Source organism: Protomyctophum parallelum (assembly GCF_964188405.1).
Source record: "Protomyctophum parallelum genome assembly, chromosome: 15".
NCBI classification, from domain to species: domain Eukaryota; kingdom Metazoa; phylum Chordata; class Actinopteri; order Myctophiformes; family Myctophidae; genus Protomyctophum; species Protomyctophum parallelum.
This window is the reverse complement of record NC_139710.1, coordinates 34,051,677-34,075,101: the sequence shown is the minus strand read 5'-3', so window position 1 is coordinate 34,075,101 and position 23,425 is coordinate 34,051,677. Positions and strand designations below refer to the sequence as shown.

At 46.1% G+C, this 23,425-nt stretch overlaps 1 protein-coding gene across 1 annotated transcript in view; it reads right to left on the bottom strand.

Annotated features, from left to right (window-relative positions):
* lrrc74b (leucine rich repeat containing 74B) overlaps window positions 1-23,425 on the bottom strand; it is a gene marked incomplete at both ends in the record, with an annotated part of 29,222 nt that overhangs the window by 3,160 nt on the left and 2,637 nt on the right. Inside the window, 5 exons of the mRNA XM_083783445.1 lie at window positions 809-918; window positions 7,768-7,974; window positions 13,014-13,146; window positions 19,545-19,687; window positions 21,133-21,187. Coding sequence (XP_083639571.1) covers window positions 809-918; window positions 7,768-7,974; window positions 13,014-13,146; window positions 19,545-19,687; window positions 21,133-21,187 — 648 coding nt within the window. The remainder of the gene's footprint in view (window positions 1-808; window positions 919-7,767; window positions 7,975-13,013; window positions 13,147-19,544; window positions 19,688-21,132; window positions 21,188-23,425) is intronic.

Here is a 23,425-nt window from a genome sequence, read left to right as displayed (position 1 = left end):
CAGAGGTATGGATCTGACATTAATAAGGATCTGGGTCCCATATCTATCCAGCCTATCAGAGCATGCTTTCTGTCTCCTGGACCATGTCAGTCATTAAGATGGTAAAGGCAAAACTGATTGTACTTCAGCACCGCCGCTCTTAGACGCTTGATAAATGCCAGATGTGGCCTTTACAGAGATTTAAACATGGCTTCTGTTCTTTTTTAATGATCCTTGTGGCAAAATAAAGCATCTGTGTCACTGTGTGTAGGCCTATGCTATAACTGTATATTATTCACGTGCAGTATTTCATGTGTAGAAGACGTGTCGTGTGTATGTGATATCACTTGTAGCCCAATGTATCACGAATAATTTACATTTATTTTTATTTTTCGTATTTCTTTTAGGTTTAGTCAGTCCACAGGAGTCTGGGGCAGAGTCAGTCCACTTCAATTCGGCATAGAGTAGCGCAAACGTCGATCACTCTCTGCCGATTTCAGATTGTGAGCAACTTTGTTAAATTGACGCACACACGTACACACACACACACACACACACACACACACACACACACACACACACACACACACACACACACACACACACACACACACACACACACACACACACACTCCTCTCTCTCTGTCGCTCTATAGTCTCATGTCGCGCAGCTGTGTCTAGATTCTCCCGGGTCCCAGCGGATCACTGAAGATAAAACATTATTCCTTTCTGCATGATATAAGTGTGGTTTAAAGGAAAGTAGAAAGATATGAAAAAGGTGGAAAACCAGTGTGCTAAATGATCAAACGTGGATGTCCAAATGAGTTACCCCGAGGCCCTTGGCCAGCAGCACTGCTCCTCGTCCTCGTAGGGTGTTCCAGGCCAGACTCAGGGATCTCAGCCCAGTGTTTTCACACAGACAGTCGCCTAGTTTCTCCCCTGAGAATGAAAAAACACAGACCCGTCTGAAGTGAGTGGTACTGTACTGTACTGTACTGTACTGTACTGTACTGTACTGTACTGTACTGTACTGTACTGTACTGTACTGTACTGTACTGTACTGTACAAGCTATAACGCTATTTTCGTGCTCGGACACAGGGACAGACCCAAGGACACAGCCACACACATAGCTGTCTATGGTTGCACCACTCAAAAACAAACAAACAACAAGAAGAAAAAGAAAATCAACACTGTCAACATTTACCCAGCTTTGTAAGTTTAAGGACATCATAAAATAAAATAAAATAAAATGTTATGGGTTATTGTGCAATGTCATGTTCTGTAGCTTAACTTGCCCAACACTGTTTTTTTTAAACAATGTATTTATTTTCCTTTATTTACACACAGATGACAATACAAACATACACAAAACAACAATGAACATTACGAGACAATACAATTACTACTATAAAGAAAGCAAAACAACAATAACCAAAAGAAGAAAAAAAAAAGAAAAAAAACAACAACAACAGCACTACTCCTCTTCAGCTCCATCCATTAAGTGTGACAAATTATTGTTCTTTATGTATCTAATAAAACGGCCCCACACCTCCTGAAACACTTCTTGTTTGTCCTTGAGAATATATGCACAAACATATCGACAGTTCCCTGAACCACTGTGTAATACTCGGTTTGTCTGGTCTCTTCCAGGTCAATGCTATCATTCTCTTAGCTTGTAAAAGACATATGTCTATAAATATTTGTTCATTACGCTTTATCTTCTGTCTCTCTGGGTATAGACCGAGCAGGAAGAACTTTGGTTCTGGTACAATATGTATTGACAAAATTTTCTGTATTTCCTGCCCGACCTTCCCCCAAAATTCCATCAACTTTGGACAGGACCATAGACAGTGAAACAATAATGTGCCTCTTTCTTCACCGCATCTGGTGCATACATCTGGAATGTTACAATTGTACTTATTAAGTTTAACTGGTGTGATGTACACTCTCATACGCCAATTGTATTGTAGAAGTTTTAGACGAGTATTCCCAAGCTGGGATTGAGCTTGTACACAAGCCGTACTCCATTGTTCCACTGTTAAATCCTCCTGAATATCTGTTCTCCAGGCATTCAGTCTATCTTCCGAGGATTCCGGAGAAAAGTCAACCAATAGAGTAGCCTAGGCTATAGAAGTCTGATATTATCCCCCTTCCGAATGGGTCATTAACCAAAGCTTTCTCTAGCACCCCAACACTGGTTTTAATAATTTAATTATTCCTTTTAGTTATTTAATTATTTATTTGATGTTTTTTTTTAGTAAGCAATAGGTAATATATCTATCTATCAAACAATTTAGAGATCGCTCGCTCGCTGTTTATTTCGCTCGGTCGCTGTCTTTCAGTCAGAATACTTCCTTAGCATAGATAGAGCAAGACAGCTGCTCGCTTTCTGCGCCTCCTCAGTCAGAACGCCGCGACGCCCTCACGCACGGACCGCCTCACGGAACCTATAGCGCCGCACAGCCCTGTCCTGCCCCGCACACACACACGCCAAACATTCTAACATTCATCTTAATTAAATTAATGTGCATCAAAAACAACTCATCTCCCCGCAGTGTTGGGCAAGTTAAGCTATACATGAGATGACCCAACGCTGGTTATTGTTGTTGTGGTGACAGGACCCTTATTCATTTGCAAAATGTCAGACGCCAGCCTGGTGGCGAGGAGCTACAATCTTAATCAAAAGTCTCTGTAACAGAATGTGTGTGACAGCCTGACAGTTGCGTTGGTGGAGCATATGAACAAACTAACAAAGGATAAAATATAAACACCTGCCCACTGTCTTCACTGTCGCTCAATAAAAAAAAGAGAAGAATTCCATCCACTCTTTAATTCACACCTGCTGTAAATGTGAGATGTAGCAATACAGGTGATTCTGGTGGGCTTGTTTCGGTCAAGGACCCGAGAAGGTCTTTGACATCACTCCTAATCTTCCGCTGTAGTCTGAAAACCCACCTTTTCAGACTCCATCATGGCCCATAGCACTTACCCTACTACCCCCTTAGATAGCATTTCTGCAGACTTAGATAGCATTTGATACAGACTTATAGCATGTTATGTAGACAGCACTATAATTGCATTGTATACAGTCATAGCACGTCATAGTACATATGTATAGCATAGTATAGTATAGTATAGTTTATATACAGTTTCATTATATAGATACTCCACTGTTCTTAGCTTACGCATGTTTCATGATAACTACTTTTTATGTTTGTGATGCATTGCTTAATGTAAGTCACTCTGGATTAAGAGCGTCTGCTAAATGCCCAAATTGTAATTGTAAATTGTAAAGCGTTTTTTTTTTCCGCTTTTTTTTTTTTTGCCACTCAGTAGGCGTAACTTCATAACTTCCGGGTAGGATGATGTCACACGCGTAGCCTCCATATATACAGTAGTCCCCTGAGATCCATCCCTGCAGCGATGCATATTTCATTATGACTGTTGAGGGAGAAGGAGGAGAAACAAAGACATCCACAGAGATTTGGCTTCGTGAGAACGAACGAACGTAAAGCAATAATAATGCCAAACGCTGGAATCTCATGAAATGCCAGTGTGTCAGACCGATGTACTTTAACTCACAAGAGGCCTGTGTGCCTGTAAGTGTGCATGTGGAGATGCCTTTGATATTTCTGCAGTGGGAGAGCGGCTGAAATTAATCAAATGCTCGTATGAATCACAGCCAAGCACGCAGAGATGAAAGGACATGGCCGTTCTTCTTTCACCAGAAAATTATTTCCAATTACCTGTCCCCCCCCCCCCCCCCCCCCCCTCCTCGAGAGACCCGGGAAATAAATCCTCCGTTCATTTTCCTCATAGACTTTTCAGAAAGTATTTATTTAAAGACGTTTATACGCCGCGGACAAAGCCAACTCTTGTCGTGACAAATCATGACAATAAACACAATGTTTTTGGGGCCAAACAAAGAATTAAAAAGTAGAAAAAAACGGCACATTGTACTATTGTGATATGGCATAAACGTGTTAAAAATATAACATATCGGATCGGGAAAAATCGGTATCGGGCAGGTACTCAAAATCCAATGATCGGAATCGGATCGGGAGCAAAAAACTATCAATGTTGAAGATTGGATTGTACTGTGAAGCTAGCTAATGTAGACGGATCATGAGTTGTTTTTGTTGTGTTGGATGAATGTTGTATGTGAATGTATGTAATAATATGGAAGAAATGTTTTTGATGATGATATGTTTAAGACCCCAGGAAGAGTAGCTGCTGTGACTCACAGTAAGCTAATGGGGATCTATAATAAATCAATCAAAACAAATCAAACCGGCATCTACATATATAGCCTACAGTACACAAACACAATAAAATCCTCAGTCGTAATATATCCATTTATAACTCTGAGGGTGTACATACGACCAAACGGCACATTGGTCCCATGTGTATATAAACGCTCCGAGTTCAATTACACTGAGGGTTTTACTGTGCGCTGCCTCCTTATGTTACCGTATATCACTCTAACGTAAGATAACCACTGCGCTGCCTCCTTATGTTTATATCAGTCTAACATACGGTAACCGTCACAAAGCTCATCCACGCGATCATTGACAGACGTTCTAATTAAGGCACACGCATATCCTTGACCTTTGAATGCCACGCACGGCATCTCCTTCACTCACAAGTCCTCCCGACTGCCTTTCGAGAATATAGGGCCTATAAGTTGGTTAATGCAATCCATGGCAAGAGGATGCGGGTTGGGGAGTGTGTGTGTGTGTGTGTGTGTGTGTGTGTGTGTGTGTGTGTGTGTGTGTGTGTGGAGGTGGAGTGGGTGGGGAACCAGGTGTTGTGGGGATTACACGATGTGCACGCATGATCACAGTCTTATTACTGGAGTTAAACTCCCACGGATGTCTCCACTCTCCTGGGGGTACCTACCGCTGCAAGTGTACCATTTGAAGATGGCTGATACAAAGTCCTGTTTACAGTCATTTTATTCAATAGTAACATGATGTACAGTTACGGTATCTATTCTACAGCCTTGTTGTTTTAGACAAATTGACTCCTTGGTCCCCAAGGGGTGTGTATAATGTCGTTCCCCAGACCTTCCGATTATGGGTAATTCATTTACCCGGGAGCCCAGTGGGGCATAGCAGACTTACACGAGGCTGAACGTTCTGACCCTCAATGGTTTCTGCCTGCACGGGGGTGACAATATGAAAGCAACTACTCTCAAAGAAACAAGAGAATCGGTCTGATGGCACTTACACCCGCCTTCTAATGAGAGCACAAAATCTGTATTGGTAGAGCCACCCATCGACCGTGTTTCTTCACCGATTCAGAAGAACACAGTTTGCACACAGTTTGCCGGCCACTGCTACAGAGCTGACACTGAGGTTATATCTTCCCTTCTTGTCCTGCCTCAAAGCAGACCAGAGGTAGAAAACTGTCGTTCCCTGATGTCATCGCGAGGGACATATGCTTCAATAGGCAGGAACTGGGGGTGGCAATGAAGGACCGGTGCTTCAGTAGGCAGGAACTGGGGGTGGCAATGAAGGACCGGGAAAGTCTGGCGTAGCATTGTGGAATCCATGATCTCGACCGTGGTCGAAAAATGATGATGGTGACATGAAAGGCACAGTATATACAACTAGCGATATCGGAAAATTCCATGGACCCTATAGTCAACAGACGGCCAGTTAAGTGGTCGAAAATGTCGAGTTCTAAGAAAACAATCGGCGCGTCTCATTTTGTTGTACCATTATCTGATGGATCTCGAGTGTTCCATTTTCCATGTATGTGTCAATATGTTTGTGGTCATCAATCATGCATCGTGTTGTTTTGGTCTGATGGGTTCCTTCTGCTACGTCAACAACATTAGCAGGTTAACCTCTGAATTGTTTACAGTGTTGAGGTTGCCATGAACACGATGGTTGCCAAGGAAACAAAGTAAGAAGAAGGGGCGGGGCCACAGATGACAGCTGACGTGATGATAAGGCCTGAACCAACAGTCTCTGTATTAAAAAAACGTATCACTGTTTGAACTTCAGAAGAATAATATCCGAAACCCTCTCTACGAGCATTTATACAACTCTATGATCTATTCTCTGGAATAAATCCAAAGATTATTATTAATAATAATACAAAATAAAACATTCCACCGTTTATCTGATTAATTCTGATCTGATCTGATTCTAATCTGACCGATAGATATATGGACCGGTATTTACTAGGGGGAAAAAATAAAGCTATCAACATTTGAATGCTACAAAGTAAAAAATATAGAATACCATGTAAACAAGCATCATGCATCTGCTGTTTGTAAATGTATGCGCATAATATAGTGAGCAACATTATATATGTCATACCTCTCTACCTGCATGTTTTTCTGATTGATCCCACAGGAGGGATCAATACAGACCTGTCTGTCTGTCTGTCTGTCTGTCTGTCTGTCTGTCTGTCTGTCTGTCTGTCTGTCTGTCTGTCTGTCTGTCTGTCTGTCTGTCTGTCTGTCTGTCTGTCTGTCAGTCATTTCCTTTCGTAATATGAGAACAATAAAGTTGAACTTGCTGTATTTGCTGTGTTTTCTCAAGCATAATGTTCCATTATTGATGAAACGGAAGCCCTCAGGCCGACTCCCAGTACACTCCGGATGAGCAAAAGGACATGATTAAAAAAAGCCCAGTTTAGTGTCTCAGGGCATGTGGCAAAAAATAAAAGCAATTAAAAAGCCAGTCAAAGGACGCCGAGCGGCGTCGACCTGCGTGGGCCTTCCTCGGGGCGTGACTCAAAGGAAAAGTCACGTTCAATTATTGTTTTCAAAACGGTAAATGAGTTGACCATTTAGAAAACAATACAGCAGGCACCATAGAGAGCGGCCATTTTGCTCCTATCCACAAGAAACAAGATAAATAAATAAATAAATAAAACTCACTGTGGTCATCATTAGTAGACAGTAACAAAGTACTTTTACTTGAGTAATATACTTTAAATTATTATGTTTTGTGTATCTGTAATACTTTACTGAAGTATTTGCATTTTTGAATACTCTCCATTATAGTATGAAGACAAATAGTATTGTACTGTTGACATTTCGAGGATCATACATAATAATATGAATTAACCACTTAAGCCCTATTTAAAATAATAAAAGAAAATAGCAGATCTAGTTTTTTTATACTGAGATGTGTTGGGGGGGGGGGGTGATTACAACATTTGAAATAGGCCTACTGCAATGCACTTATATTAAAAAGAAAATGTACTTTGTTAATTTTGACTTTTAAATACTTAAGTATAGTTTATAGTATTAAATGTGTAAAAGCAATTATTCCCGTACTACAACACAAGTACAAATTTCAAACTTTCACTTTCACAGCAATATTTGACCATTATTATAATAGAGCGTCGCAGGCCCCTACCAGGACCCAGGAAATGATTCTCCGTTAATTTTCCACATAGACATTTCAAAAAGTATTTATTTAAAGACCTTATAATTCTTGATTCTGGTTGGTCAATCGCCAAATTCATCTGTGTGTTATTTCTGGATAATGACCGCTCCGCTCTAAACAGCCTAATCAAACCCTCGGAGCACCTGCTGTGCTCCGTTGATTGAAACACACACGCACAGTGTCATACAGCTAAACATTGCTCTAAAAACAAAATTGAAAACATTTGAACGAGAAATAGACGAAGCAATACCGGAAAATAGATTCTATTTGATCAACTCACGTGCGTGCGTGCTTGCGTGGCACAGTGAATGAATGAATGAATGCGCCCACCATTGTGACAACCGCTGCATCATGGTGCAGGTGGATGTGTCCACATACCTGCGGCATCTCCCATGGTGTTGTGGCTGAGGTCCAGGCTCTGCAGCGTGGTGTTGGTGGTGAGGGCCCGGGCCAGGTGCTGAGCACAGCGGCTGTCCAGGCGGTTCCCAGACAGCCGGAGAGACACCAGGCTGGTGTTTTCCTGCAGCATGACGGCCACCGCCCTGGCCCCGTTCTCCCCCAGGCTGTTGTCTGACAGGTCCACATCTGGGATGATGACAACGAGGAGGAACCAAACAAACAGACAAACAAACAAACAAACAAAAACATTGTCTGTGAGTGGGAGGTCTTTCTGACCCATTTTGAGATGTTTGAAGTTGATTAACTTTGGCCGTGAAGCTCTCAGAAGGTTCTCCCCATTTTGACCTGAGATCAGATTCTAAAAATGTCTTCTACATCCTGACAGTTTTCATTCTGACCTGAGATCAGATTCTAAAAATGTCTTCTACATCCTGACAGTTTTCTGAAAAAGCTATGTTTCTATGTCAGTCGTTCTTTGATTTTTCAAAAATAGCAGACCTACACACTCGTAGCGCGCCACTCGGTGGCGCGCTACGAGTGTGTAGGTCTGCTATTTTTAGCGCCACTCGGCGCCACTCGGTGGCGCGCTATGAGCTTGTAGATCTGCTATTTTTCAATAGCTAAAGCATAACATAATGCTAACACCAAAAGGGGTTCCCGGCCCAAAATGGGTTAAGCCTGAATCCATGGACTTTATCTAAATATTTGATTCAAAACATGTTTTTTTTTGGTTTTTTATTTATTTATCTGAAACATTTTCTACGCAAAAAAAGAACAAAGACATGCACATCCAACCCAAACTTGGGCAGGTGGTGAGCACTATACAGTACGAGCACAATGGAAGAGCATTGTTCTCAAAACGTCACAGTCATCTTATGGTGCAATGAAGGCACTTTTCACAGCATCGGAGCCCACAGTGTGTGCCCACAGATTACAACCACACACAGAGATTTTGAAAACATGACCAATGACAAAAAACTCCCATATCTGCTGCATGGGCGAAGTACAACAATGTGCAAACACAAGCAGCAAGATTTGTGAGTTGCTTTGATAGGAGAAGGATATCAAATGGAACACAACCACCCTAAAGACTAATCATTGTGTATATTCCTGCACTATACCTCCATCGAGTGACCTTGGTACATAGAATTTGATCTATTGAAGATTCTGACCTTCAAATGTACTTCATTTTTGTTTTGATTGTATTGCTGTATTGTTGTATTGTTCTTTCTGCTTTGGCAATGTAAACGTATGTTTTCTCATGCCAATAAAGCCCTTTGAATTTAATTGAATTGTGTGAGCATCTTTATTTTTTATCTAAAATATGAATTTAGGCACACTCATACCATCTCTGCCTATTCATTTCGGTCAAAATGACCCCTAGCTGCCACCCTTCCTCCCCCACAGGAGTGGACTTCACACCTCCAGACAGCCCATTGTTCAATTTAAAAGATCCCCCGCTGGGGGGGGGGGGGGGGGTGAAGGTGTCAAAGCTTAAAAGTCATCTTGTGTGGTATACCTGGCCTTACATCAGTAATGCAAGTGTTAAATCCAAAGAGAATACAAATGGAATCAAATGGAGACTTTGCTTACGATATACAACATTGATTCTATACTCTTTTCATTTCAGGTTTCCTGCAGATAGACCCCATAACTGACCCATAAACATTTAGGCCGGGGATCTCTCTGTACACCGGCCACACTTTGAGAACTTGCATGCCCTTTGTCTTTTCTTTTTTTTTACCATTTAGAAATGGATTCTGCGTCATATTTGTGGTTTATGGTTTATTTATTTAGCACATAGTATAAAAAAATAGACAATACATATCAAAGAACAAAAATACAATGCAATTAAAGGAAGAAGCCAGCTGGCTTATTTGGAATCCTTTCCTGTATGGAAGAGGTCATAGGCCTATCTCACAGCCCTTCCCTTTCCAGACCTAGTGGTGTTGACGTGACGTCACTACTCAATAGAGCGTCGCAGTCCCTCCCCCTTTCAGAACAACGAGTGGCCCAGGAAATAAATCTCAATGCATTTTGACCATAGGCATTTCTTAAAGTATTTATTTAAAGACGGTTACGCCGCGGACAAAGCCAACTCGGATCGTGACAAATCATGACAATGAACACAATGTTTTGGGCCGATCAAATCATTTATAAGAAGAAAAACAAAACAAATAGTGTTGTCTCCTGCCTTTATTTTCTTCTTTCTAATGATTTGATCGGCCCAAAATATTGTGTTCATTGTCATGATTTGTCACGATCCGAGTTGGTTTTGTCCGCGGCTTAACCGTCTTTAAATAAATACTGTAAGAAATGCCTATGAGGAAAATGAACGGCGATTTCTTTTCCGGGTCTCTCGAGGAGGCGGGACTGCGACGCTCTATAGACATTACATGTTAAAAGACCTACATTCAGAAGCCATAAACAACGCTTTTTCTGAAGGTAAACTTTATTCTATTTTGTTTTTAGCGGTCTTAACATCTTGTTTTCTTCATAATAACATTGGTCTTTTACATTTTTACATTTGGAAACGGCCTTAAATGGTGCAGAGAAAGCAGGTATGGATGTAGCTCTGGTCCATGAGTAAGGCTATATATGGACCAGAGCTACATCCCTACCTGGCTGCTTTCTCTGCACCATTTACTGTAAGGCCGTTTCGTTAAAACACCACTAGGTCTGGAAAGGGGGCATGGAAAGGGGGAGGGGAATGACTGTGAGATAGGCATTAAAGGGGTCATTGATTAAGCACTTTTGCGTGATTTATTTATTTTTGGTTCCATCAGGATACTTGGTTTTGTATACATACAAGGTTGCTGCCTGAAGGCAATGACACACACACACACACACACACACACACACACACACACACACACACACACACACACACACACACACACACACACACACACACACACACACACACACACACACACACACACACACACACACACACACACACACACACAGTCCTACAGGAAGGATCCTGTGAGACATGAGACGTGCACTATAGCAGGCAATCTTGACTGACATATTTTTGCATATTCAGGATTGCTCACTAATTAGGCTATAAGTACTAGCTAATTATCACATTTCTGAGCCGAGAGACGCATGCACTGCAGACTCAAATTTCTTCTTCTTTTTTTTCTTTTTTTAATGGGAACACAAAAAAGGTTGTCCAAAATCATTACCTTTCAGTAAATGGGAAAAAGATTGCCTATTATGTCCCGGTGGAGCCAATGTAGTTATTTTTGAGTGGTGCAACCACTCCTACATCCAGCAACGTCCGTGTACCTAGGTAGGTAGGTAGGTAGGTACCTGTATGTATGTTTGTATAAGTGAGCACGAGTATGTTACTTATTTATACCAGTAGGGGGCACCAGAGTACAGAGAAGAAATTGGAACGATAGTGTACCTAGGTAGGTAGGTACCTGTATGTATAAGTGAGCACGAGTATGTTACTTATTTATACCAGTAGGGGGCACCAGAGTACAGAGAAGAAATTGGAATGATACAGAGAAGAAATTGGAACGATACAGAGAAGAAATTGGACGATACAAATTGGAATGATACAGAGAACCAATAGACGGGAGTTGCACCACTCGGTTCACACTGGTGTGATTTTTTAATTATGAGCTTGCTAATATCTTTCTGTAGTTATTAAACCCCAGACAGATATAACCACTTTCACATTAAATATTTTAGTCAGTGGTAAATGCCAATGGTAAATGGTGCATTTATATAGCGCCTTTATCCAAGGCGCTTTACATATATTGTGCAGTGTCTTGCTCAAGGACACTTCGACACTAACTCTAGGGGAGCCCGGGTTCGAACTGGCAACCTTGCGGTTACCATCCAGCCACTCTACCCCTGAGCCACCGCGTTAGTGGGTGTTGTGCTCTGAAAATAGCAGATCTACAAGCTCACAATGCTTGCATGCTGAAAATAGCCGTGACGGCTATTTTCAGCATGCAAGCAAGTGCCATTATTATGACGCCATGCATGAATACCTGCTAAAATACATTTTTGTCAATAAAATTAACAGTAGATTCAGTGGACTAACATCTCGTGATATTTAGCTGACTCAAACTATAACATTTCAGATGACTAAAATATGACTCAAACTAAATGGACTTTTATTCAAAAGACTATGACTTAAACTAAATCAAATGTTGCTGTCAAAATCAACACTGATAATATGAGTGTGCACATGCTGCAGTGTTGCCAGGTCTGCTTATATGGGCTTGCTGCATACTTGTAAATCATGGTACCGTACTAGTAGTTGCTGTTTTTGGGCTTGTTTCTTTTTATATTTTTCCAAAAACAGCCAATAGCATATTACATTATGAATAGGGGCGGTGGCGGTGGCTCAGGGGTAGAGTGGCTGGATGGTAACCGCAAGGTTGCCAGTTCGAACCCTGTGGGCTCCCCCAGAGTTAGTGTCGAAGTGTCCTTGAGCAAGACACTGAACCCCCTAATTGCTCCCGATGTGCTGGTTGGTGTGTTGCATGGTTTCCGCCACCATCGGTGTATGAATGTGTGTGTGAATGGGTGAATGTAATGCACAATCTATGTAAAGGTGTGTGAATGGGTGAATGTAATGCACAATGTATGTAAAGCACCTTGGATAAAGGCGCTACATAAATGCACCATTTACCATTTATGAATCTTGAACCTAAGGCAACTAAAACAATCGTAAAGGTTGTTCGCCTTAGTACATTTATAAGGCAGTGTGTTTGAATCTGCATACAGGGCCATAACCCATTCTGGGCGGGAACCCCTTTTGGTGTTTTAAGCATTATGTAACTGTTATACTTTAGCTATTGAAAAATAGCAGATCTACAAGCTCATAGCGCGCCACCGAGTGGCGCGCTACGAGCTTGTATGTCTACTATGTTTGAAAAATCCTGAAAATGTAGTGCAAAGCTTTGAATAGAACATTTTTAACTCAAATCTTTGCTTACGGGGGGGTCACTGGAACAACATATTTTCAGATGGGGGGTCGGTCGGAGGCCAATTACATATAACTTTTGGGGTCCTTGATATTGAGAATACTGAGAACCACTGATACAGAAACATGAGGTATTTATTTAGAATAATCTTTTTTAAATTTCGACGTCAGGCCTAAATGGGTCAATGTCCCCCAGGAGGTCAGTTCTCCTTTAAGAGAGAGAGAGAGAAGATGAAAGACAGAGAGAGGGAGTGTCAGTCCAGTATAAAATCACCTGTAATGTAACAGTTCTCCTTTAACATCTCAGCCATGGCCACTCCTCCCGCTCCTTCCATCCAATTATCTCTCAGGTCGAGTCTCTGGATGGAAGTGTTGGTTACCAGGGGAACTGCCAGCGCTGTGGCGCCCTGCAGACAGGCACGCACATGCACACTCACACGCACACGCACGGTCGCACGGTCGCACGCACGCACGCACGCACGCACGCACGCACATATGCACGGTCGCACACATATGCACGGTCGCACACATATGCACGGTCGCACGCACGCATATGCACGGTCGCACGCACGCACGCACGGTCGCACGGTCGCACGCACGGTCGCACGCACGGCCGCATGCACGGTCGCACGCATATGCACAGTCGCACGCACATATGCACGGTCGCACACACGCACGCATGCACGCATATGCACGGTCGCACACACGCACACACGCAAGCACGCCATGGTTATGATAGCTAAAACTAACTTTGAAAACTATATGTGAAACAAACAAACTTTTTGTATTAAAATCCAAACAAAGCTGAACGTATGTAATGTTAACACTTGTTAATGGTATATGGTCACATCTTTTCATATGCAAATTTGCATCCGGCAGCTTCTACATCCTGGGGACCCATACTCAACATTTCTAACATAAAACATACTCAACATTTCTAACATAAAACATACTCAACATTTCTAACATAAAACATACTCAACATTTCTAACATAAAACATACTCAACATTTCTAACATAAAACATACTCAACATTTCTAACATAAAACATACTCAACATTTCTAACATAAAACATACTCAACATTTCTAACATAAAACATACTCAACATTTCTAACATAAAACATACTCAACATTTCTAACATAAAACATTGGTGTACTCAACATGTCCGGGTCGGAGGGTTCATAATTCTGGCTAGTGGACTATAACCGTTTTAGAAAAACAATAATAAGCCACACACGCCAGGCTGTTGTTTACTGTTATTTCAGAACTGCTAAGCTGGTTGGAAGCCGATCCGTGCCGAAGCACAGTTCACTACGTGTCTTGTATTAGCCGTTCTAAAATCCACGGTAAACCATGGCCTCTTGGGGCTTATTGCTCTAATATGCAATTCCTACTGTATATATAACCACGAGTGGTCGTTGATTTGAGCTGGAGCAGTGAAAGTAATGACAACAAAGTCATAGAAGCCTTTGTTTCACTCACGGGCACATTTTTGGTGTTTTAAGTGTAATGTTATACTTTAGCTTAGCTATTGAAAAATAGCAGATCTACAAGCTCATATAGCGCGGCACCGAGTGCCACGCTAACGAGCTTGTAGGTCTGCTATTTTTGAAAATTTGTGAAAATGTTTGAATATATATTCTTTCAGAGTGAACGTTTTTAACTCAAATCTTTGCTTCACTAGTTGGAAGAAACACACCATTGTGGAAAGTTTAAAGGTTTTTATTGAATGAGAGAATGAAGTGATGAGGAGGGTTGTGATGATGAGGAGGAGAACGGGGCGTGGGTTCCGGGGGGTTCGCCGACCCTGAAGTCTTTGGGGAAGGGGTCGTGTGGCGGTCAGCCCGCGGCACACGTGGGGCGTGATCGCGTGGCGGTCAGCCCGCTGTACGCCTGGAGGCGTGATCCCCCGTGGGAACTGTGAGGAAGGGACGAGGTGAGGAGAGATGGAGGAGAAGGAGCAGTGGAGCTGCTGATCTTGAGGTGGTGATGGGGATGGTGGCGGGATACGAAAAGCATAGAGGATGCTGGGTTGTCTGAGGCGGGTATAAGTAGGCTGGGTAGATTGGCAAGGAGGGCGGAGGATGGCATGAGGGCATGGTCAAAGTGTGTTTCTCCGCCTCCTGAACATCAGTTGTTCCAACTCCATTTCACTAGTTGGAAGAAACACACCATTGTGGAAAGTTTAAAGGTTTTTATTGAATGAGAGAATGAAGTGATGAGGAGGGTTGTGATGATGAGGAGGAGAACGGGGCGTGGGTTCCGGGGGGTTCGCCGACCCTGAAGTCTTTGGGGAAGGGGTCGTGTGGCGGTCAGCCCGCGGCACACGTGGGGCGTGATCGCGTGGCGGTCAGCCCGCTGTACGCCTGGAGGCGTGATCCCCAAAAAGGACTACGGGGGCGACTACTAGGCCAGGGAGTTGTGGGCCTGTTTGATGTCGTGGAGGGAGGAGCGGATGTAGGTCAGGTATGCCTGGGAAGACCATCTACCTAGCAGGCGGACGGTGTGGTCCTGGAGGCCTCGGCTGGCGGCTGTGGAGGCAGCGCCGATGCGGAAGGAGTGGCCGGAAAAGTTTTCCGCGGGGTAGCCTGAGATGGTGAGGATTTGGCGGAGGTGGAGGAGGAACCAGCCACGGGTAGCGACGGTTCCGTGTTCGTCGATGAAGAGGGGGTCCTGGGGGAGAGCGTGCTGAGATTGTCTGAGGCGGACGTGGTTGGCCAGGGATTCAAAAGGACTGGTGGGAGAGTTGAGGCGGAAGAAGTAGATGGGGATTGGGCGATGCTGGGAGGTCTTGCTTCGTTTCAGGGTGAAGACCAGTGTGTCGTGGTCGTGGGAAGTTATGTCGGAGAGGCAGGGGTGGATTGCGGGGTCGAAGTTCCGGTTGGCGGCTGTGAACTCCGAGCAGCGGAGGAAGCCGTAGAAGGCGAGGAGGAACATGGATTCGAGGGTGGAGTTGAGGGTTTGGTTGGCGTAGCCGGATCTGACGGTGTGGATGCAGGAGGCCAGGATTTCTATGGTGAGGGGGAGGCGCCGAGGGGGGAGTCGTGGTTCGCCGCGCTGTAGGCCTTTGAGTTGGAGAAGGATTTGGGGGTGCTGAGTGAAGGGATGGGGTGAACCGGTTAGGAGTTTGGTGAAGAAACTGATCCCGCAGAGGTAGACTCGGATTGTGGAGGAACGGGTGGAGAGGGCAGAGGCGCTGTGGCTGATGTAGGCGGAGAGGGAGAGGAGATCGAGGGAAGGGAAGGGTAGGTTGTGGCGGAGATGGAAGGACTGGAAGTTGATCCAAGCTGTCCGGTAGGATGAGAGGGTGGAGTCTGCTATGCTCAGCAGGACGGATTGCTGGGACTGGAGGATGAGGTGGTGGAGAGGATGCTCTAGGGGAAGGTGATGTCGGAAAATGGAGGGACTGGGACCGGAAGGGGATCGGAGTGTGGTGCCAAGGTCTTGAATTTCTGAAAGAGAAAGCGGGAAAGGGAGTCAGCGATGGTGTTGTGGTGGCCGGGGACGTGGGCAGCGCGGAGGAGAAACTGGTGGGTGACGGAGAGCCAGGTTAGGCGGCGCAGGAGGGACATGACGGGGAGAGAGGAGCAGCGGCCTTTGTTGATGATTTGTACGACGGCCTGGTTGTCGGTGTGGATGAGGACACTCTTGCTGGTCCACTTTGTGCCCCACAGGGCTGCGGCGACGACTATGGGGTAGAGTTCGTAGAGGGTAGAGGATTGGGTATGGTCAGGGTCGAGGAGGTGGAGTTCGCCAGGCCAGGGGGAGGAGAACCACCTTCCGGCATAGTAGCCGCCGAAGCCTACTGAGGGGGCCGCATCCGTGTATAGTTGGAGGTCTTCGGGGGAGGAGACAAAGTCATTATAGAAAAAAGTGATGCCGTTCCAGTTAGAGAGGAGGAGGTGCCAGAGGCGCAGCTCCATTTGGCAGGGGGAATCGAGCGTGACTTGGTGGTGAAGGGAAGGGACTGAAGTGGAGAGGTGGAGGAGGTTGGAGATGAAGGAGCGGCCTTGGGGGATGATGCGCATGGCGTAGTTCAGGTGGCCGAGTAGGGAAAGGAGCTGTTGCTTGCTGCACTGGGGGAGGTCCATGTAGTTGGAGAGGAGGAGGGTGATGCGGTTGAGCTTGTCGGGGGGCAGGGAGGCTTGGAGTGAGACAGTGTCCAGAGTGATTCCTAGGAATTCGAGGGAGGTGGAAGGGCCCTCGGTCTTCTCTAGGGCGAGGGGGACGCCGAGGTCGTTGAAAAGGGAGGTGAGTGTGGTGAGGCCGGATGCGGGGGGTGCGTGAGGGGGAGTGACGACAAGGAAGTCGTCTAGCAGGTGGGTGACGTAGGGGAGCTTGCAGTTGTTGAGGAGGATCCAGCAAAGGGCTTCGGCGAGGGTGTCAAACAGCTTTGGGCTGCTCCTGCAGCCAAAGGTGAGGCGGACGGCGAAGTAGTAAGCGTCCTGCCAGAAGACCCCAAAAAGATGCCAGCTGTCGGGGTGGAGGGGGAGGACTTTAAAAGCTGCGGTGACGTCGGCTTTGGCCAGCTGGGCGCCTTGGCCGGCGAGTCGGATGAGGTTTATGGCGCCATCTATGGTGGCGTATTGCATGGAGAATGGGGGGCTGGGGATGAGGCTGTTGATGCTGGGGGTGGAGGTGCCGTGGGGGGAGGAGAGGTCGAGGATGATCCTCTTTTTTCCTGAATATTTCCGGGTGGCGATGCCGAGGGGGCTGATGCGGTAGATGGGGAATGGTGGGGTGGAAAATGGGCCGATCATGAATCCGTTTTTTACTTCTTTTGTGAGCAGGGTGGTGACGGAGTCGGGGTCGGTGATGGCGGACTGGAGGTTTTGGCAGATGTGGCTGTTGGTGGGTAGGGTGATGAGGCCGGGGGAGAAGCCGTAGTTCAGGCCTCCGAGGAGGAAGCAGGCGGTTGCGGGGTCTGGGTGGCGTGATAGTGCGGCGGCCAGGGCGGGGATGTTGATGGGGGTGGAGAGGTGCCGGAGTAGTCAGCTGGGTCTGGAGGGATTGGTGGGGTGTTGGGGGCAGGAGGGGCGGGCATGGGCGCCCCCGCAGTGGGTGCATACATGGAGCATCCTGCAGACGGAAGCGGAGCAGCCTATGCCGTTGAAGTTGTTGCAAATTGCCTCTGTGCCACAGTAAAGGACTGGGCGGCCACGTACGTCGGTTGTTTGTTTGGAAGCTGGGTATTGGGGGGTTCGTTGCGGGGGCGGGGCGCCGATGGCGAGGAGGGGGGGAAGACTGGAAGCTGGTTTGGTGGTGGGTTTGGTGGTGGGTTTGGCGGCGGTGTGGACGTGCTGACTGGCGGCAGGGTACTGGCTGGTGGCGGGGGTGCGGGTGGCGGCGTGGACGCACTGGCTGGCGGGGTGGGTGGGGTTGCCGCACAGATTACAGGCGATGGCGAGCCTTCCTGCGAATATCCGGCAGTAGAGTTCCAGGTCTAGTTGACCCCAGTATGTGGCGGTGTTGAGCTGGTGGAGCCTTGCTGCGGCGGTGGCGGAGAACTGGCGGTGGTACTCTAGGAAGAGTGAGCCGCCGAACCTGACGGCTAGGTCTAGGATGGTGGTGTGGTAGTCGTCCAGCTCCTGGCGCCGGGCTGGGTAGGTGGAGCAGATGACGTCTCTGAATAGTGAGAATGCCAGGCCGAACTCGGCGACGGTGAGGATGGCGGAGCGTGAAGGGGTGGGGTTGCGGAGTTGGATGGCGAGGTCTCCGCACTCGATTATGCGGGATTCTGAGTTGGTGGTGGAGGGACGGAGGAGGGTGGCCAGGTCGATGTCGTTACCTGAGAGAATCTGGTTCCGGAGGGCGGCGCAGATGTTCTGGGGGTTTCTTGCTGGGGCGTTGGGCGGGACGACTGCTGGGGTTGCTGTGGAGAGAGAGAAGTTGGGAGGACGGGGGGGGAGAGGGTAGGAGGGGTCGGAAAGGACGCTGGGGAGAACCAGCGTAGGGTGGTAGGTAGCCGGGAGGTGAGGGTAGGCAGGGTGAGCCAGGGGGACGGTGGGTGGAGCCTCGGCAGGAGAAGCCATGAGGTAGGCGGGGAGAACCTCGGCAGGAGAAGCCATGAGGGGGGCGGGGAGAACCTCGGCAGGAGAAGCCATGAGGGGGGGGGGAACCTCGGCAGGAGAAGCCATGAGGGGGGGAGGGGGGACCTGGGAGGGCGGGTAGGCTGGGAGAGCCTGAGGGAAGGCCTGGATCAAAGCAGCCACGAGAGTGGCGATGGATGGGGGGATGGGGGGAGTTTGAGTGGGGGGGGTGGGGGGGTGGGACGGCTGTCATCGTCGCTGGACGTGTCAGTGTCAGGTATGAGCGTTGGGCTCCCCTGTCCGTCCGTGGGAGGATCGTCCTCCGAGGTGGAATAAACCATGGCAGGTGAGCCGCTGGTTTCGTGTTGCTGGTTTTTTGTTTCTGTTGCTAGTATGTGTATGTGTACGTGCGTTGTGGCGTGTACGAGCATACGAAAAGCATAGAGGATGCTGGGTTGTCTGAGGCGGGTATAAGTAGGCTGGGTAGATTGGCAAGGAGGGCGGAGGATGGCATGAGGGCATGGTCAAAGTGTGTTTCTCCGCCTCCTGAACATCAGTTGTTCCAACTCCATTTCTGGGGGAAGGTCCCTGAAACAACATATCTTCAGATGGGGGGTCGGCGGCCAATTACATATAATCTTGGGGGTCCTTGACATGGAATAGTTTGAGAACCACTGACATATAGAAACATGGGGTTTTTCAGAAAACTGTCAGGATTTAGAAGACATTTGTACAGAATCGCCCTCAGGTCTAAATGCGTTAATTGTCTTTACCTGGGGTCCGAGACCGCGGTGCATCATGGACAACGCTGTGTTCTTTGAGGAGCGCAGAAAGTACGAGGCGGGCACCGCTCGTAAAACCCTGCACGCCTCCGCGTAGCGGGACTGTCCTGTAGGGTCGTACGCCTCCCGCATATCTGTAAATGAAGTAAATGAAACATGACATTATAATGTGTGTTTGTCACACTCTAAAACCCCTGCCTGCACTGCCAAATATCAATTCCCCAAGAGAGAGAGCGAGAGAGGAAAAACAGGTTTTCTGGCGTTTTTCCCTCAGACTCTCTATTCACGTTCCATTTGGAAATTCCCCTAAGGTTTATAGTTCCATCGTTTCTGAGGAGCCTCATTCATACCAGATGGAGATGGTTTTCACTTCTGGCAAAAAACAGAAAGCGTGATACAAAAGGCTGAGATGGAGTCATTAAGATGCAGGGCTCCACATGTGTGGGGGCGACAGTGCGTAGGTGTTTCTATTTGGTATCACATTTTCTGTTCCATCCTTTTTCATTTCATCATTTGGAGACCCTGTAGACAGCAGGCGACAAAGAGCAGAGAGAGATGAAGAGAGAGAGAGAGAGAGAGAGAGAGAGAGAGAGAGAGAGAGAGAGAGAGAGAGAGAGAGAGAGAGAGGCAAGAGAGAGGAGGGACGGATCTATGGGCACTTTGGGGAACGTGCCCAGGGGCCCTTGGACATCAGGGGGCCCTAAAAAACAAAAAACTAAAAAAGAATTCCCCCACTAATGGAATAAAAGACGAATACGTCCACCATCCAGCATTGCTTTGTTCTCATTCTGCACGCATAGCGCGTCAGGTGGATCCACGAAAAAAATGGTATAAAAACACTGAAATACTCCAGGAGTCTCTCACCCGTTTCCTTACTATGTGGGTCAAATAAAAAATAAAGTGTTTGTTACTGCCTGGCTGTCACGTACTCCGGGGGCGGGGGGTATATATATATAGGTGGCCCGGGAATAGACCAAAATAGGTGCATAAAACCAACCAAAACAACGCACTATAAACCTTGGAGCTTCAATTCAGTGCCCTGCAAATCCGGACAGTTTTCTGATTGTTTCTATGTCAGTTGGTTTCTCAAACTATTTCATGTCAAGGATCCCTAGAAATGATATGAAATCGGGCCGCCGCCGCCCGCCGACCCCCCCCCCCCCCCCCCATCTGAAAATATGTTGTTCCAGCTATAGGGACCTCCCAGTCCCTCGTAAAAATAGCAGATCTACAAGCTCGTAGCGTGGCACCGAGTGCCGCGCTACGAGCTTGTAGATCTGCTATCTTTCAATAGCTAAAGCTAATGCTTGAAACACCAAAAGGGGTTCCCTCCCCTGCCCGTCCAGAATGGGTTAACCAGGGGCTCTTGTGCAAAAGGTGATGCTGGAGGAGTTGGGAGGTCTGTGCGGGGTCTGTGTGGGGTGAAAGTGTCAAAAGCATGACTCACGTCACGTCGGTATGATATTTCTCTCTTGGCTGAAAAAAAAAGAAAACCCCACATAGATGGGAGATTGTCGGTGCTGTGTGTGTGTGTGTGTGTGTGTGACGAAAATGTGCCCATCTCTGATGGATTAATTACAGACTCCAGTGTGGTAGTGGAGGCTACCCTCACCCACCAGGGAGCGGACACTAGACTACAGGAAGAAACGGCAAGAAGGGTTCTGCTTAGCACGAAACAGACTGAAGCCAAAGAACATTGGCGTGGCCTTCGACTGCAGGGAAAGTTGGCCTGTGTTGATTCAGCTGATCACTCTGTTTCACATTCGATGTACAAAAAAAAGTATTACCAACCAAGTACAATCTGTCAATCTGGTATCCCGACACCCACACTCCACTCTGTATAAACCATCATGATTCTGAACACCTATATGGGCTGTATTTTGCGTGTCTTAAGTACCAGGTCTTATTTCCTAACTTGAGTAAACTAAAGACCTGGAGGCGTGATCAATGCTCTTTGGCCACTCAGAATAGCCAAATGGCATTGATCACGCCTCCAGGTCTTTAGTTTGCTCAAGTTAGGGAATAAGACCTGGTACTTAAGACACGCAAAATACAGCCCTAGAATCCATCGCACACAAATGGATGTAGTGCATACAAAAACTTGTATATTGCTCGCCACGACCGGATTGTTGACCTAGTGTCTGATGCAGTTCGAAAGTATGTGCCATCTAGTGCAGCAATGTATAAACATTCAAGAGTGTTACCAGATTGGTTTAGCTGTGCATGCGATGTCTTTGCTAACATCCCGAATACACCTGATGTTGTCTTTGTTGACACCAGTCACAAGGAGGTCCTGATTCTGCATGGACCAGGCATTCCAATAAATATTCTAAGTATCAACCATTACTTGGAGTTGGAAGTATAACAAACTTGGGGTATCGCTGTAGATTTGCCATACTGATATTCAGAAGCCTGGGCCATGTGCATAAACTGACCGTGAGTGGCCTAAGAATAGCTGGCATGACAAAAAGCAAAGCCAAACAACTTGCCAAATACTATGTTCTGTTTCGGCTGTTATAGGCAGTTTGTCTGTGTGGAGAAGGAGGTGCCATGTGTATCCTTAAGTGAACATGAACTGTCAACCCTTTATTATATTATATATTATATTTGTTTCCTTGTAAAATTAATTGTAATTTGTGGATTCAAATAAATAAATCAAAATTTGCGTGTGCATGTGCGTGTGCGTGTGCATGTGCGTGTGTGTGTGTGTGTGTGTGTGTGTGTGTGTGTGTGTGTGTTCCACGACCAATGGCGTAAAGTACATTTACTCCAGTACTGTGCTTATAAGTACATTTTTGATTATTATTTTTTTTTTTACTTTAGTGGAGCATTTCAAATTTTCTGTACTTTTACTTCTACTCCACTACATCTCAGTGGCAAATACTGCCTCTGATGAAGAACGCAAGGTCGAAACGATAGTCGTTTTTTTGTATATATTCGCACCTAATAAAACGGCTTAAATGTCCGTGCTGCAGTGTCCTCTCCTCCTGAGGCAAATATTGTACTTTTACTCCACTACATTTATCTGAAAACTTTAGTTACTAGTTACAATTTGCAGATTTAGATTATTATTACTAAACATACCACTTCAGCCCTATATACATTTCAGCCATTTGAAAATAGCCGATCTACTATTAAGTGCTATTTTCTAATTATTTGTATACATTTCGAAAACTTGAAATGAGACATTCTGCATAGCGAGTATAGGCTATACTTTCTACTTTAGGTACTTTAAAGTAAAAGAAAATATGCCGGTACTTGTACTTTTTACGCAAGTATACATTTTGAATTTCCGGACTAGTTCCACATTGCAGTTGACACTTTTACTTAAGTAAAACAATTGGGTACTTTTCCCCCCACCACCACTGCCCTTCCATGCACGACTCCTGTCCTCCATTCATTTTCTTTTCATTATCGCCTCTCGTCCCCACCTTCCAGCTCCAGGTCGGTGTCATAGTCCTGGTCGTCTGCGCTGACACGCTCCAGCTCCTCTCCTTCAGCGCTCACTCCTTCCTCCTCCTCCTCCTCTTCCTCCTCCTCTTCCTCCCTCTCTGCCTTCCCTTTCTCGGGCCTGTCAAGCACCTCCTCTGCAGGGCTTACGCACCGGGCTGTCGGCCCACGGGGGTCGACCCCTGCACGGGAAACCGTCCGCTAGGGAAGAGAGGAGAGAAGAAAAAGGCTTTTGTTGTTTTAAGCATTCCGTTCTACTTTAGCTATTGAAAAATAGCAGATCTACAAGCTCACGAGCTTGTAGGTCTGCTATTTTTTTTAAGTCGTGAAAATGTGGTACAAATCTTTGAATATATATTCTTTCAGAGCAAACGTTTTTAACTCAAATCTTTGCTTCTGGGGGGTCCCTGGAACAACATATT